Source organism: Dendrobates tinctorius, unplaced genomic scaffold, assembly GCF_039654945.1.
Source record: "Dendrobates tinctorius isolate UK_male_01 unplaced genomic scaffold, ASM3965494v1 ptg000120l, whole genome shotgun sequence".
Lineage (NCBI taxonomy): Eukaryota > Metazoa > Chordata > Amphibia > Anura > Dendrobatidae > Dendrobates > Dendrobates tinctorius.
In genome coordinates, this window is record NW_027361788.1 from 26,565,077 (window position 1) to 26,583,031 (window position 17,955).

At 43.2% G+C, this 17,955-nt stretch overlaps 1 protein-coding gene across 1 annotated transcript in view; it reads right to left on the reverse strand.

Annotated features, from left to right (window-relative positions):
• The window catches only part of COL27A1 (collagen type XXVII alpha 1 chain), a 460,501-nt gene that overhangs the window by 388,643 nt on the left and 53,903 nt on the right, over positions 1–17,955 (reverse strand). Inside the window, exons 4-5 of the mRNA XM_073590987.1 lie at positions 12,463–12,516; positions 5,940–5,993 (exon numbers count right to left, since the gene is read on the reverse strand). Coding sequence (XP_073447088.1) covers positions 5,940–5,993; positions 12,463–12,516 — 108 coding nt within the window. The remainder of the gene's footprint in view (positions 1–5,939; positions 5,994–12,462; positions 12,517–17,955) is intronic.

Sequence of the window (17,955 nt, forward strand, 5' to 3'; positions counted from 1 at the left end):
GGAGGTCGCAGGCTGTTTCCACTAATAGGTCAGCTATTGTGAAACTAAAAGTGAGCGTATGATATATAGCCTCCTATTCCAATGTGTGGAATATATAAATACCCTGGTACGGTCACTGCAAACTCCACAGTAACCCAAGAATTACTTTCTGCCACCACCAGTCAGTTTTATGCAGGCTGACTGGACGCCTGACAGGTAGTATATGACTTTCAGGAGTGCGGTTTACAGAACAAAGGGAACAGAACTATACAAATTTTATATTTAATCCAGTGCTTTTCAAAAAAAATATACAAAAGATTTTACAAAAGGGACAAAACAATACAGCATATGCAATTCCATAAAATAAACAGAATTAATAAAAGAAACTTCCTTCGCTGATCACAGAGATGATTCGGCTTAGCGAAGGAGAGCAATTCGATTGGAAACCCCAGTGGACGGAATCGTGCATACACTGATATGTATCTCTCTACATGAACACAGATCATAGTTTGCTATGACCTTTTATCAGCAACCAAGTTACAGCCACAGCCCCTCTTTGATGACCTCACGTCGGCCAGGTTATGGGAGGTGCTCAGCCCTTCAGTATTTTATGAAATTCCCAACATTAATAATATCTTCACTCCTGACGATAGCAGAAGTTTGAGATTTCCGCCATATTTTTTATCAGGATTTTACCTTTCCATAAATAGAAAACATGACATGGCTGGTGTCAGCTATCTGGCCACTATTGATTTGGGGCTTATAAGCAGTTGTAAAAGTTATGAAAAAATATGCTTAGTCTTCCCGATTAGTCCTGAAGTTGAAGATGTACATCTCATCATCATCATCAGAATCTATACAAACCCCAATATGCATAACTTTCCACTGATGCCTCAGTGGCTACAAAGATGTTTTGATCAAAGGAAGCTCATCCTGGAGAACACAATAGGTATCCAAAAGTGTTAGATATTCACTTCCCTTCCTTTCAAAGCCTAGGCTTTATGGCTGTCTTCCCACAAAAGACATCCTCTTTTAGTCACCTGGGCACTGCAGAGAATCTAGGCTTTAAAAATGAACTTGAATGGTCAACTCTTTCTATGTTAATTGGTTTCCTCACCCCCTAGCTATACATAAATTTCCCTATGTCTATTGTGCAACTCTGCATCAATTAGGTTTAGAACATTGATATTCTATATCAAAATTACTATACGGTACACGTACAGGGATGGATACCGTAGATAGGGTACATGTACAGGGATGGATAGAGGGGATACGGTACACGTCCAGGGATGGATACAGGGGATACGGTACACGTACAGGGATGGATACCGTAGATACGGTACACGTACAGGGATGGATTGAGGGGATACGGTACACGTACAGGGATGGATACCGGGGATACTGTCAGGAAAATACAGTTAGGCTCGTATATATTTAGACAGAGACAACATTTTTCTAATTTTGGTTCTAGACATTACCACAATGAATTTTAAACAAAACAATTCAGATGCAGTTGCAGTTCAGACTTTCAGCTTTCATTTGAGGGTATCCACATTAAAATTGGATGAAGGGTTTAGGAGTTTCAGCTCCTTAACATGTTCCACCCTGTTTTTAAAGGGACCAAAAGTAATCGGACAGATTAAATAATTGTAAATAAAATGTTCATTTCTAGTACTTGGTTGAAAACCCTTTGTTGGCAATGACTGCCTGAAGTCTTGAACTCATGGACATCACCAGACGCTGTGTTTCCTCATTTTTGATGCTCTGCCAGGCCTTCACTGCGGTGGTTTTCAGTGGCTGTTTGTTTGTGGGCCTTTCTGTCTGAAGTTTAGTCTTTAACAAGTGAAATGCATGCTCAATTGGGTTGAGATCAGGTGACTGACTTGGCCATTCAAGAATATTCCACTTCTTTGCTTTAATAAACTCCTTGATTGCTTTGGCTTTATGTTTTGGGTCATTGATCGTCGTTTCATACTACAGATAGACAATCAGTTTTGGCTGCATTTGGCTGGATCTGAGCACACAGTATGGCTCTGAATACCTCAGAATTCATTCGGCTGCTTCTGTCAGTGTGTCACATCATCAATAAACACTAGTGACCCAGTGCCACTGGCAGCCATGCATGCCCAAGCCATCACACTGCCTCCGCCGTGTTTTACAGATGATGTGATATGCTTTGGATCATGAGCTGTACCATGCCTTTGGCATACTTTTTTCTCTTTCCATCATTTTGGTAGAGGTTGATCTTGGTTTCATCTGTCCAAAGAATGTTCTTCCAGAACTGTGCTGGCTTTTTTAGATGTTTTTTAGCAAAGTCCAATCTAGCCTTTTTATTCCTGATCCTTATGAGTGGCTTGCACCGTGCAGTGAACCCTCTGTATTTACTTTCATGCAGTCTTCTCTTTATGGTAGACTTGGCTATTAATACGCCTACCTCCTGGAAAGTGTTGTTCACTTGGTTGGCTGTTGTGAAGGGGTTTCTCTTCACCATGGAGACTATTCTGTGATCATCCACCACTGTGTGCGCCCAGGTCTTTTTGCATTGATAAGTTCACCAGTGCTTTCTTTCTTTCTCAGGATGTACCAAACTGTAGATTTTGCCACTCCTAATGTTGTAGCAATTTCTCGGATGGGTTTTTTCTGTTTTTGCAGCTTAAGGATGGCTTGTTCCACCTGCATGGAGAGCTCCTTTGACCACATTTCCTTCACAGCAAAACCTTCCAAATGCAAGCACCACACCTCAAAATCAACTCCAGGCCTTTTATCTGCTTAATTGAGAATGACATAACGAAGGGATTGCCCACACCTGTCCATGAAATAGCCTTGGAGTCAATTGTCCAATTACTTTTGGTCCCTTTAAAAACAGGGTGGCACATGTTAAGGAGCTGAAACTCCTAAACCCTTCATCCAATTTTAATGTCGATACCCTCAAATGAAAGCTGAAAGTCTGAACTTCAACTGCATCTGAATTGTTTTGTTTAAAATTCATTGTGGTAATGTCTAGAACCAAAATTAGAAAAATGTTGTCTCTGTCCAAATATATATGGACCTAACTGTATGAAAATATAATCTCTTTTCCATGGTGGAAATTATGTGATTAGAGAGGAGGGGGGTGAATGCCCCCTGAGTGGAATTGTTTTATGGATATTAATGTTTTCTATGACACTTTTTTTTGCAGCCTTTTAATTGGACAGTGACTAGTTTGGACCGGATAGCATCAGGCGCCATTTCAAAGAAGTGATATGCACTTTCTTTTTCTCACCTGTTCACAAGACCTGGTAGTCACCTGCTGAGGCAATGTCACTTCCCAATGCAGAGGTGATAGGAATTCTCTAATGTGCATCTGTGCCTTTATAAGGCAGCTCTGTCACCATACCATGATGCCCTGTTTAAAGCTCAAACTGCACAAAAAAATGTGACGATATCAAAGAATACACCGGACTTAGAGTTGTGAGTCCACTGTCTTCATAAGGTGATTGCTTCACCTTTCTCCACTGCCCCCTAACCAGTGGCTGATGGGGACCGTACACATGTATATACATGACCTCCATCGGTCACTGGTCAAGAGGGCTAGAGGAGGCAGACTGGTCACCATAAGTGTTGTGAAAGATTTGCTCTAGATACAGAAACAGATGATGGTAACTCCTTCCAGTCAGTCACAGCTTTCAAAAGGAGCTTCTTCTCTTGTTTTTTTTCGCCCCACTCTGGAGCCAATGATTTATGCCGAATATTGACACAGAGACCCTCCGTTACATCTGTTCAGTAAATCTATGTGCAAGCGAAGACCACAAGAGATGTGTGGGAACAGAAAGACTGCTATTTCTATTCTAGAGTTAATCTCCAGTCTGTAGTCAATTCATAGTTCCTGCCTCTTTGCTGGCTGCTGTAGACCAGACAAGCAGCTTGGTGGTAGGTCTGTAACACATCCGAATGATAACCAAAGCTGTTGTCGGCTCTGAGGGCTCCGTTCTCAGCAGGTATGGGGCTTATAATCTTTCCAGCCTCTATAAACACTCCCAGAACTTGTTAATTAGCTTTTCTTGGATGCGTGTAAGCAGCAGGAGGCTGAGGGATGATTTGACACAGATGCACTGTATCTGTGAATGACTGTCAGTTGCTGCTGCCAAGCTTGGATGGGTAATCTCTTCGCAGGCTGCTGATATCATAGCACCGCTGGTTGGCACCTTCCCAAAACCCTCAATCCTTCTGCTTACTTGTAAATGTACTCTACTTCGTTCAGAAGCATTTTTCCAAATATTACACTATGAAATGGCTGTGTGACCAGTGGTGAATACATCATTGCATGTACGGAAAAAAGGCACACAAATTTGCGCAAGCCACGTTTGTAAATAAACATTAATTTTCTGGAAGGTAGATAGGATGTGGGGCGCACATGCTCGCCTCGGCGAGAGTGCATGTGTTCTCTTATCATATGTAGCTTGTCTGGTCAGCATCGCCTACAATCAGCCCACTGTCTTACAATATGGAGGGGAAGGGGAGGAACTCATGCTTTCTGGTATTTTGAACAGGACCCCCCAAACATACAGTATTAAAGTCAGCCGAACCTGCTGATATTGGCAGACAGTCTAAAGTGTATGGGGGCTTCCTGACTCTACCTCGTCATACGATGTCAGGAAAGAGAAGGGTCCACCCTTCATAATTTCAGCGGCCAATTCCTTTGTTTTCGGGGAAAACAAGCCACTGTCCCAGGAGATGGACACAGGAGTATTTGGCCCAAGTCGTGGGTTACTGTTTATGGGGAGATCGTTCGTCGGACAGTTATCTAATTTTACCTATAGTGCCCCTTTAAGTTCTAGACCAATTTCCGACCTACCATTCAGGTGTAATTTCAGCCAATAAAGGGTTTGCTGGGAAAACAGGTACCAGACAATAGGTTAGGATAGATCTGGATAACCCATTGGATTTCTTTAAAAAAAAATTCTTACTATCTTACAAAAAAAAAAGTGGAAATACTCTCATCTGCCCCCTTTTATGGCCTCTGGTACTTGTGGCATTCGTGAACCGAGTATCATTAATACAGAAATGTCTGAGATTTCACTGTAGACAATAGCTGGTTGATAAACTGAAATGTGGCTGCCATCCTGGCTTTATCACACTGATCCCCTCTATGAAATAGACAAGTTATGTCTGCAATGATGATTTATAGCCTCAATTTGGCTGCAGGAAAAGTACATTATGAAGACGGGGGATGACTGGAAATACTATACGGACACTGTGAAAGGAAAAATGTTACAGATGGAGCCCCAGATCTGGCACTCATTGACTATCATTACACTGCCAGGCACATTCTTGATCAATCGAGCTGTTGAATTAAAGCCAGAGGTTTCCACTAGATGGCGCTCAGCACAGACCAGGTCGGGTGATTTGTATTGTCAGATGATACAGTCCAACTGTTATAGACTGGTCCGAAGAATAAAATGCATGTTGTCATACAGTCTGCAGAGCCTGTTCTCTGTATCACAGAAGCAGCTATAAAGGTGTTGGACAGCACCTTCTAATATTGCAGCAGGACTCATTGACGGGAGCTATATCAATTCAACATTACTGATAGAAGAATCCAAATGTCTAGTTCCATCGGTCTAACACTCCTAATTGGAAAGGAAAGTCTAAAAGAACATCATTACTTTAATAAAGATACGGTATAAAAAAGAAAATACAGGGTTGGTATTTTTCATAAAAGCCTCATAGCTATGTATAGAGTTGTACAGAGAACCATTAAAGTCAACAGAACTTCATTCATGGTGCAGATTGCAATTGCAATCAAAAACATCAAAAGTCAGCTAAACAGCTATTCCTCATACCCCCCTTCATACACAGGCGTGCTCTCTTTGGTTGAGTGTTCATGTCAGGATATTGATGCTATGTGACCTTATGCACAGTACCATGGTGTTATGATGCAATGTGTGTACCAGCTAAGGTAAAATGACATAAATACTGACCTTTGGGCCAGGGAGTCCAGGTGGTCCAGGATTTCCATGAGGGCCGGGAGGACCCTAAAACAGAAAAAAAAAATATACAGGTTCTGAATAAAACAATAAAAGAGCAAAATTGCGCCAAAGGAGTCCTCGATCTAGAATAAATGTATGTCTACATGTCATAGGATCTGCCTTTAGTAAATCAGATGTATATCCATTAACGTATCCACGTCAGACTTCAAGGCTGACAGACTGATTTCTGACATAGATGTGCCTCAAATGGGTCCGCTGATCCATGTTGAGGATTTGCCCCAGCAGAAAACCAGCATTTCCATACAGAATCCACTAGAAGAATGAAGGATTACAAAGAAAACTCTTTCTAATGATGTCACGTCTATACATACAGAATCTAACGGAGCCTGTCACTTATCCAACCTGGCACATATCTGTAGATGCAACACCATTAGCGCAGCTCACATCCCATTGCGGAAGTGAGCATAGCCGGATTACCTCTTTAATAAATCTATCTACAAGCTCATTGATGCTCCAACAGTGATTAAAGTAGTTTCCATCCATGAGCCCTCTATGGAGCAGAAGAGAAGGTTTTTGGGGGTCTTACTGCAGAGAGCTGAGGGCACATCAACGTTTGAAAATGCCCTTTTGTCACCAATAGTGGCGTTGTGGACCAAATTAATGATACATTAACACTAAGGTCAGAAATGTGGTATATTTAAGGTATAAAAAACTAAGGCTGACCCTTGGATTTCTGCTACGGATTTGCAGTTTTTAAACTACCAGTAGAGAGCGTGAACATTCAATGGAGTTAATCCGCATATGGGCTTGGGTGGAAGGTGCAAATCTGCAAAGGAAAATAATTGCGGCTTTATGAACAGAAATGAGGATCTCCTATCAAAAACAATAGGAGGTATCTCCTTTTTTTGGCACTCTCAGAGAATTCCCGCCTCAGGTGTCACTATTTGACAGAATTATACAGACTGCACTAAAAGCTATAATATAAGAAATATGATTTTCTTCCTTTTGGACATCTGCGTGCACTACATCATCTCTACAATAAAAAGTTCAAGCAAGGATGAAATCCGCTGAGATTTTCATCACCCCTCCCTTTATATAAAATGTCTGCAGTAAGGATCACTGGATGCGAGCTATGAGAGAACCGTCCAAACCCTAGACCCATCGCTCTCCAAAGCTGCGATAAAGACTGAACTGAGTCTGGGCTCCATAGGCTGGGTTACCGTGGATGTATTACACAGCTACACGCCGCAGGAATCCTACACAGATGTGCTAAATATTTCTTTGTGGCTTCGTAGTATTTTCATTTACTGTACAACAGAGAAGTTTAGTCTATGACCTGGTTCAAGAGACAATGGAGGACATTTATAAAAACTATTGCCCGGAAAAAACAGCGGTGTTACCAATAGTAACCAGTCAGAGAGATAATTTATTACTCAACCGCCTGAGAAATACAATTACTATAATGCATTGACAACGACCCTGTGTTTACCAGCACCGACTCCAATAAATGCTCCTCATTGTGTAAATCAATGAATTACGACATGTACGTTCCACCATCAAACAAATATGTGATTGAACCTAAAGGAGCATCTTAGAATCTTCCCCAGACTTTCCAAGCCAAATAAAGTCTTAAAGGGAATCTGTCACCCCTTTTTTGAGATATCATATAATGATATCATTCAATTGGGTGTCACATAAGGATTCTCTTAGTACTTTTGCTTCCCCCTGACCCCGCACCTTTCATGCATAAATACCTTTTTTATATCGGTTCAGATGTATGTAAACTGCCGCTGTCCGATCCACTGGGCGGGGCTTATTCACCTGCCCCCCCTGTCTTGCTCTGCGCATTTCTTCTTGTGTAGAGCAAGACAGGGAGGGGGGAGCAGTTGAATAAGCCCCGCCCAGCGGACCGGACCGCGGCAGTTTACATACATCTGAACCGATATAAAAAAGGTATTTATGCATGAAAGGTGCGGGGTCAGGGGGAAGCAAAAGTACTAAGAGAATTCTTATGTGACACACAATAAAATGATATCATTATATGATATCTCAAAAAAGGGGTGACAGATTCCCTTTAAATTGTTTACTCCATAGTTAATGTGTGTAAATGATGCGTGCAGAAGTCATAGTGGAGGATTCACATATCTGAGCCAGTTATGTAGTCATGGCATTATAAATGCAATCTTTAAGGTTCCAATTAACGGGAGTCTGTCAGCCTCCCAAAATACAAATTAAACTATGTAGAGTCATATGGGGTCTTAGCCCAATGTGTGTATCGCTTGCCTGCCTAAAGAGAATCCACCTGTGTGAGCGGTGTGCGTGGTGCCAGTGCAGGAGCTGGCGCACACAGACATCTCTGCTGTGGCTGGTTAGTGTGAACGTGTGCACGCAAGAGGAATCACATTTTGCAAGGCCACAAACTGCGCCAAGTCACATACACATCACTGCTATTCCCACGCATGCGCAGTAACAGCCACAACTGCACGCTCTACCTATGCATGCGCGGTAACGACGCGGTTGTTACTGCGTCTGCGTGGGGAATAGCGGTACACAGATGTTAATTTCACAGATGCTATTTCTGGTATTTAATAAACGTGAGCCAGAATTCTGGCACAATTCAGCCGTAAATATGCACCCACTGTATCTAGTACAGGATCTGACAGGACAATGCATTACCCAGTGTAATACATACTTGTCACTTTGTGTTATTCCTTTAAACTTTACATTTAGGGCACCTCCTGTCCATATGCTCCATTAAGGCGTATGGATGTCAGAGGTGGAGACCCGTACATCACTCACCACACACACACTATATTATGTGTATATATATATATATATATATATATATATATATATATATATATATATAAACAACGGCAAAGCAAGGTCCAGCAATAACGTGAGCAATCCGGGATGCTGTTAATAAATTCTTCTTTCTTTTTATTCATAAATCCATTAAAATACAATGGTCCCGTACATCACTCACCACACACACACACACTATATTATGTGTGTATATGTGTGTATATATATATATATATATATATATATATATAGTGACGCAGTGACCCGTTACAGCGAGGGTGTGTTGTGTATGCGCTTCAGGAGGCGCTTGGAGGCATAATTATGATGGTGAATTAGGGACTGGCATTATTGTAAAGGGTCGGTATGCGTCTCAGAGGTTCTCTGCGCTGTAAGCCCAAAATGATATGGTTATGGAGGGACTTATAGTTCCACAAGTGTTTGTTGTGTAATACTTATAAGGGGGGCATACAGGGTTAGTCAGAGAGCTTGGCGAGAATTGACTAACCACACATGCACCGCCTATCCATGGGGGTGGTTAGAACCATATAATGTGACTGAGGACTGGTCACATGGGCAGAGTGTATGGCCCCGAATGGTTCAGAGTTGGAAGATCCCGGGTGGAGATGAACTTCCTGAAGAGCATGCGGTGAGACCTTGGACTTGGTGGCCTGGGTGTTAGGGTACCGTTACACTTAGCGATGCACCAGCGATCCCGACAACGATATGGATCGCTGGTGCATCGCTAAGTGGTCGCTAGTGAGCTGCCACACAGGCAGATCTCACCAGCGACATAGCAGGGGTCGGGGGTTGCTACTTACCTGTCAGACGCGGCGATCCTGACGCCCTCCCGCCCGCGTCCACGCGTCGCTCGTCGCCGCCACAGGAAGCCCCAGACGAGAAATGGTCCAGGACATTCTCACGCGATCAGCGATGAGCAGCAGGGGAGCCGGTCGGAGGTAAGTATCAGACATAGCAGTATCGCTAGCAATATCGCTGCTACGTCACAAAATCGGTGACGTTACAGCGATATTGCTAGCGATATCGCTATGTGCAACGGGGGCTTAAGATGAATGTCCTGAATAGCACCTGGACAGTCCACATGTGTGTGCAAAACCTGGGACGGCCCTACACTGAGAAAGATGCCATCCTGTTGAGGCCCTTGGACTGACGAGGAGTCAGCCTGTGGAGCAGGAGCTCCTGAGAGGTAACCCCCGGGTATGGGGAAAGAACTATGTGCACTGACAAAGATCACTGACTGACCTGCGCGGTCACCCAGTGACTGGAGAGAGTCAGGCATGACTAGTGAATGCTTGGTAAAGCCATACGTGATGATGGAACGGTCTATGTTGTGTAAGCTGGTGATGTACAACCTGGCTTACGGTGCGGTTTATGACATTTAAATAAACCATATGGACTGTTTCATATGAAAAACCGTGCCTGACTATGTTAATCCGCTGCCAAGCGAGTGTTCCCCAACACACACAGTAGGCGCTATGCTACATTATACACATTATATATATATATATATATATATATATATATATATATATATATATATATATTGTGGTGTAGTGACCACTGTGTCCGCTAGGGGGCGCTGTGTGGGTGTCCCAGGAGAGAGGATGAGTGGCAGGATGCTGAATGATCGTTATGTATCCCAAGGTAGGTGGCCTTGGGATGGAAGCTTGAATATGTGTGTTGATCAGCAGAGGTACTGCTGAGTTTCATTACACTGTGTCAGGGAGAGCTCTCCAGGTAGCTGGTGAGACGGGCGGAACCAGCTACCTACAAACCCACCTAGGGGCGGTGTCTAGAACGCCATAGTAAAGTGGATGTGTGTGAAGGACCTGCGATGAGGTCATAGCCATGTGATCCGAGGGGCGTGGCTATGGAACATATAAGGTGACCAAGGTAGGTCACATGAATGAATGCTTGGACCCGATTGGTCCGTATGGAAGGTCTCATGCAGGGAGATGTGTCTGTCTTCCTAACAGCACGTGTGGACGCTGTGTTTAATGGCTGCAAGTGCCTGAGAGTTCCCAGGGGAGGGAATGGACGTCTGCAGTGTGGTGAAACAACCATAAGGTAACCCGGCCACGGGGTTAGATAACTGTGAGGCTAGAGAGCCTGCGTATTGAATATTGCATAACCTGTGTGACTACAGGTTTAACGGAGTGGAGCTCTTTCATGGACGCTATGTTGATCTGATATGAACTTTCTGTTGCTGTTCATGGTTTATGATGCTTAATAAACCGCATGGACTATTGGAGTTATATGAGAAACCCGTGCCGGACCTGGTTAGTTGGCTGCCTAGCGAGTGTCCCCTACCTGAATGACAAGCGCTTCCTTACTATATATATATATATATATATATACACACACTAGCTGAAGAGCCCGGCGCTGCCCGGGCATAGTAATAGCAAATTATAACTATCCTCCATCCCATAGTCCCGTGCCCATATACCCATCATACATATCCACGATCCCATAGGCCCGTGCCCATATACCCATCATACATATCCTTCATCCCATAGTCGAGTGCCCATATACCCATCACACATCCTCCATCCCTCATCCCATAGTCCCATGCCCATATACCCATCACACATCCTCCATCCCATAGTCCCATGGCCATATACCCATCATACAAATTCGCCATCCCATAGTCGAGTGCCAATATACCCATCACACATCCTTCATCTCACAGTCCCATGCCCATATACCCATCATACATATCCTCCATCCCATAGTCCTGTGCCCATATACCCATCATACATATCCGCCATCCCATAGTCCCGTGCCCATATACCCGTCGTACATATCCTCCATCCCATAGTCCAGTGCCCATATACCCATCACACATCCCATAGTCCCATGCCCATATACCCGTCATACATATCTTCCATCCCATAGTCCAGTGCCTATATACCCGTCACACATCCTCCATCCCATAGTCAACCATTATGACATCATAATGAGCGGCGGGGCTTGCAACCTATGATGACATCAGCGTTGCCATGGCAACCATTATGACATCATAATGAGGGGCGGGGCTTGATACACACACACTTTTTCCCCATTATGTAGATAGGGGCAAAATTGTTTGGTGAATTGGAACGTGCGGGGTTAAAATTTCGCCTCACAACATAGCCTAGGACACTCTCGGGGTCCAGAAGTGTGACTGTGCCAAATTTTGTGGCTGTAGCTGCGACGGTGTGGATGCCAATCCCGGACATACACACATACACACACTTGAGCTTTATATATTAGATATATATATATCCATCCTGGGAGACAACCTGCTTTGCCTCAGTGTAGTCATTGCCAGTCTCTCTTGTTTTAGTGTGTGAACCTGCAATGAAGGTCCCTGTACTATGCTGCCCTCTGTATGGTTTCCATTTACAAAGCAGCTCATGTGATCATGTTGCTCAGCTACGTAATGACTACAGGTTCGAGACCAGAATTACGTGGTCATGAGCGATAAACTTCACCCATGTGATTATCATACCTGCATTATTGGTTTTCCTCGGATTTCTCCCATTGAATCTCATACTCAAAACTAAGGCAGAAAATAACAAGAGGCATAGCTGCCTAAAGCAACCCTGGTTCCTTACTTACATGTCCTTAGTTTAGAGTTATCAGTACCATCAGATGAATACACTGAGTGAATGGATTTTAGAGGGATAAGAGGATCAGTGCTGCTACTTACTCTTGGACCTCTTTTCCCAGGTGTTCCAGGAAGTCCCGGTGAACCAGGTGGTCCCTGAAAAGAAAACAAAAATGGTCAATGGATATATAAATAAATCTAAATTTGCAGTTACTAAACATACACAGTCATAATAAAATAGTAAGACAGTCTAAATGATATGTCTTCTATCCAGTTCACATTACGCTATGGGCCTCAGTTTACACCAACTCTGGCAGCAGGCTGAGGTATATATCACTCAGGATTGTATTGCAATCTTTTTGTATACCTTTCCTCAGAATAACGGTAATCAAAAAGCTCACTTTTACAGGTGAATTCAAGGCATTAAATAGGACCTGTCACTTGCCATAAAAATGTATTTTACCTGGTGTAATTACCACTGTTGTCTTGAATACGATGTAGTTTTTCATTTGTTCCTAAACCTTTCTGTTCAGGAGACATGTCCCGTTTTTCCATGTATATAGCTTAAACCTTCTTAGCAACTGGGCAGGTCCTCACAAGATGACTATGGGGTAGAGTTGATGACCACACCCACTTGGCAGTAATAGATTAGTTATATACACACAGGGAATAGGGGGCCCTATATCCAGAACGGAGAGGAGCAGGAATTAAAAAAAAAAAAAGCAATGCCAGATTCAGGAGAACAGCGGCACTTACATCAGAAAAAAATTACATATTTATGGCAAGTGAGAGGTTCCCTACTCAGAGGACAGTTGTTAGATCACAGGACTGTGACATTGCTACTCTCTTTATTTCTTATTTCCGGACAATGCTGTTCACCTGTGTGCCACATTTCTCTTTGCCATTCGGTCACTTCTTGTTCCAATCATATATTCTCCTCCTTTCCCATGATACTTGATATCTTATCTGTAATCGTACTACACCTCAACTCGTACAGAGAATCTGTCCAGGTCTGTTTTCAATCAGTTCCTATATTCTAACACCTCTGTCAAGTCTTCAATACAGATCCTTATCTCTTGGGCATCCTCCTCGCACAGTACAGAAGACCAAGTATTCCTGCCCTGTAACCTTTCCACCATGTCCATGGATTCCAACCAGTAGAGTGCAGGCAATCACTGAGGAGGTACAGTGTATCCTAAATGGTCGGCAGATTCACAAAAGTGGAATTTCCTCATCTTAATCCTAGTACTGTACCTTAGTACTGGAAATTAAAGTTAATCTGTCACCTCATTTTTCGCATATAAGAGGCAGACACCATCATTAGGGGCTTATCTACAGCATTCTGTAATGCTGTAGATAAGCCCCCGATGTAACCTGAAAAATGAGTTATATTATACTCACCCAGGGGCGGTCCGGTCTGATGGGCATCGCAGGTCCAGGTCCAGCGCCTCCCATCTTCTAGCGATGACGTCCTCCTCCTTGCCTCTGTCCCGGCTTCTGCGCAGGCGTAATTCTCTGCCCTGTTGAGGGCAGAGTAAAGTACTGCAGTGCACAGGAGCCAGACCTCTCTGACCTTTCAAGGCGCCTGCACACTGCAGTACCTTTCTCTGCCCTCAACAGGGCATAGAATTACGCCTGCGCAGGAGCGCAACAGGAAGCAAGGAAGAGGACGTCATCGCTAGAAGATGGGAGGCGCCTGAACCGGACTGGTAACACCCATCGGGCCTGACCGCCCCTGGGTGAGTATAATATAACTCGTTTTTCTTATCTTTCAGGTTACATCAGGGGCTTATCTACAGCATTACAGAATGCTGTAGATAAGCCCAATGGTGGTGGCCGCATCTCATAGGGGAAAAATGAGGTGACAGATTCCCTTTAAAGAATCATACTATGAAACTGTGTGACAAATATATTCTAAGTATAAGGCAAGGGCTACAGGGGGGCTCTGGTCTAATGACATGAATATCACAGCGTCACAATAACACATTACATCTCTTATTTGTAAATGGCGTCGCCTACATTGCGAAAAAAAACAATGTCGAATTTTTGTAAGACTTTGCTTCCATTGCCTTTAAAGTAAATTGCATGAGACATATCTTTAATTTCGCTGCTTTTTTTTTCCTTTCTTAAAGCCAAATCGCAGAGATTTGAAATCACGTGACCAATGCCACCATGTACAGCTGGCATTATAAGACTGTGTATGTGGTGGTGTATTGCTGCACTTGAAATATTTAGATGCAGCAGCTAAAGAGGTATCCTACAATGGAAAGTTATCTACTATCCATATTATAGGGGATAACCTGCTGATCGCAAGGGGTCCAGCCGCTTGAAAAACATTGACCCTGGGAGCGGGTCTATATTAAAGGAGCGGAGATACACATGCTTGATATTAGCTTCACGGTCATTGAATGAAAAGGAGGTCGAGTTTCCCATAATTTACAGTTATCGACAGTTGTAATAGGGGATAACCTACTGATTGCTGAGGGTTTAAACACTGGAACCACAGCAATCCTGGTGACAAAGCTCTGCAGGGCCCAGTTCTCATGATCACTGTGGTTGCAGCAGTCGGACTCCCAGTGATCAGTTACCCCTTATTCTATGGATAGAAAATAACTGTTAATTTGAGGGAATAACTCTTTAAGGCCTAATAACACAGGGTCATAAGCAAACACTTGCTCCCGATCATTGGTTTGTGTAAGCAGCCAAAGTACAAACTAAATGTATCCATACAATTTGTATCGGCCGTGTGAATGGGACTAGATAAGTGCTGATCAACTTGTATATAGTCAATTACCACTGGTTTATGTGCTCTCAATCCACAATCACTTGACATTGACAACTATAACAATTACTATTCGCAGCCAATAAGGGGTTTCATACAGACTCAAAACAGCAAAAAAAATAATCCTATAAATTTGTGCAGGTACCACAGCAGTTCTGTAAGTTACTGTAGTCCTGGCATTATATTCAGGAACCACATTATGGATGTCTGAAAACAAGGCCTAAACTTGTTAAAGGGGTTTTCAGGTCAAAATCCACTTGATAAGTAATTGGACCCACGAGCCACGAGTAATTGGACCCGCTTGGACCCACAACGATTGGCAGAACTTTTATTCCAAGGTTAAAATGCTGCATCAGTTAGCACACTCAATCACCGCTCTATATTCATTCCCTATGGGGCTGCTGAGTGCTGCACTTGGCTTTTTCCTACAACCTCACAGAGAATATATATCATTTTTTTCAAACAATATACAGCAATAATACAATATTGGAGTATATAGTAAAAATAGCATGAGCCACGCCACGCCATAGACTAAGCTTCTTATGAGCACCAAGATACAGGCGACGGGGGCTTTCAGTAGGCCCCACCTGTCATTGCTGATGGGTTCTGGGATTGCAACAACTCCATTTATACAGCTCTGTAACAGAATGACAGTAGCATTAAACACTCATTAAACAGAAATGATCGCAGCTTGCTCGGATCGCTGATATTAGCAATGGGTGCAGGCTGTAAAAGGGTGTGTGCACACGTTGCAGATTCTGCTGCGGATCCGCAACGGATTTGGCCCTGCGGATCCGCAGCAGTTTCTGCTGCATTGTGCAGTACCATATAAGGCTATGTAAAATGAAAACCGCAGTGCACACGTTGCGGATTTTTCCACGCGGATTTGCTGCGGTTTCTAAACCGCAGCATGTCAATTCTTGTGCGGATTCCGCAGCGGTTTAGCACCTGCTCCACGACAGGTGTCAAAACGCAGGCTAATCCGCATAAAATCCACAGATAAACCGCAGGTCTTTTGACCTGCGGATTTACCTGCGGATTTAGGCAAATCCGAGCGGAAAATTCCGCAGTAGAATCCGCAACGTGTGCACACACCCTAAGGCATCAGGCATTTGCTCCTGAGGGTTGAAATACACTTGGACCCAATTTAGGGTGTACTAGTATGTTCTAAGACTGGAAGGGGTTAAAGACCCGTAAAAGTTGGTGACCTTGTGGCATATTCTGCATTAGTGCCCATGAGCTACAAGTTCCACAACTACACTGAACGAGCAGTTCAGAGACCAAAAACATGTAAAAACATCAGAGCGTAAGATCAGTCCATATTTGTTCCGGCCTAAGAACGTTCATCCAAAGTTTACCCCAACTTACTAACTTTGTCACTGGGTAACAGAAAAACGACAGGACTAAATGGCCATCCTATTTGCCGTTTTTCAAGCTACAATTCACACTATGTTAGTTTTGTCTTCCAAAAAGAAGAGGAAAAGAGAAGCCGGTCTGGCAACTCTGTGCGGATATTCTACAAAATGAGAATATTTTATATGACATATGGATGTAATACACAACATCTGCGACAGGGAGGGAACGACATGGAGTAGAGAAGGATGCAGTAAGCAGCTCGCTTCTTCTCATCTGTAGGACGTTTATATGGCTTTAATAAATGCGCATATGGGTTTTTATAATGTAAAAATGTAAACACGGCTTCCACTTTTTGGCACTTCTGACGTGGAGAGTGACCTCCGAAGCATTTGGAGAGGATGTCAGTGCGCTTGGCTGATGAACTGTGAAAACGACTTTTGTGGTGACTCTGACAGGGCTGGTCCTAATAAAGTGACAACACATCCAAACATCAAAATCCCTATAGAAATAAATTTTGGGGACCCATGCACATGGGGTTTTTCAGCTCTGTGCAACCTTTGATTGGCATGAAATCATCATGCAGCGCCCATGTTGCCTCTGGGTTTCATTTTTATGGCGTGCATCATTTTCGTGAAGGTGACCTGGCAGCATGATTCTTCAGGTCAGTATGATTATGGTGATACCAAACGTATACATTTTTTTTTAAATTTCGTGGTAAAAAAAAATTCAGAATTTGGCAAGAAAAAACTTGGTTTGTGTTGCGGTTTTACGAGACCTATTATTCTTTTTTATTTTTCCATCTATGGAGCTGTGTGAGGGATTGATATTTTTTTTTTTTTCAATGGCGACCAAGACTTCATAGGGGCATCAATCCATTATCTCCCTTCAATCTCAACGCGGGTAGGGGGAGGGGAACGGGTGGCATTTAAATGGTTAAAAGCAGTATTCGGAGCTCGCTCCTGTTCTGTTTCAGACTCCTCAGCTCACTCTGTAGTCCCACATTGGGGCGTAGAACGCACCGATATGTCCTAGGTTGTGAAGGGGATCAAAATTAAAGTTTCCATTTCTGGAAAATCTGGTCGACAACCAATACGGCCACCATTGTAGGCTTTTTTTAGGGGTTACAATGTGGCATTTGTAACTTGTAGTGAACGAACACCACAAACCAGTATTTTTACTTTTCTCTAATCCTAACCTTATATTTCCAGGTAATTTAACATATTTTAAGCAAAAAAAATCTCCTCAACACATGTTGTTATGGTTAGGATTTTCTTTCAATAACTTTCTATGTGGCAAATTTCTACCATTTGTGTCAGTATTTATAGAAATCTTCATGTACATGTCTGAGTAATCCTAAACACAAAGTCTGACCACTTACATCACCAAGACAGCAGCCACTGTACCACTGCAGTACCAAATGAGCCGAGTCAATCAGCAAGAAAAGCAGCTGCCAATCA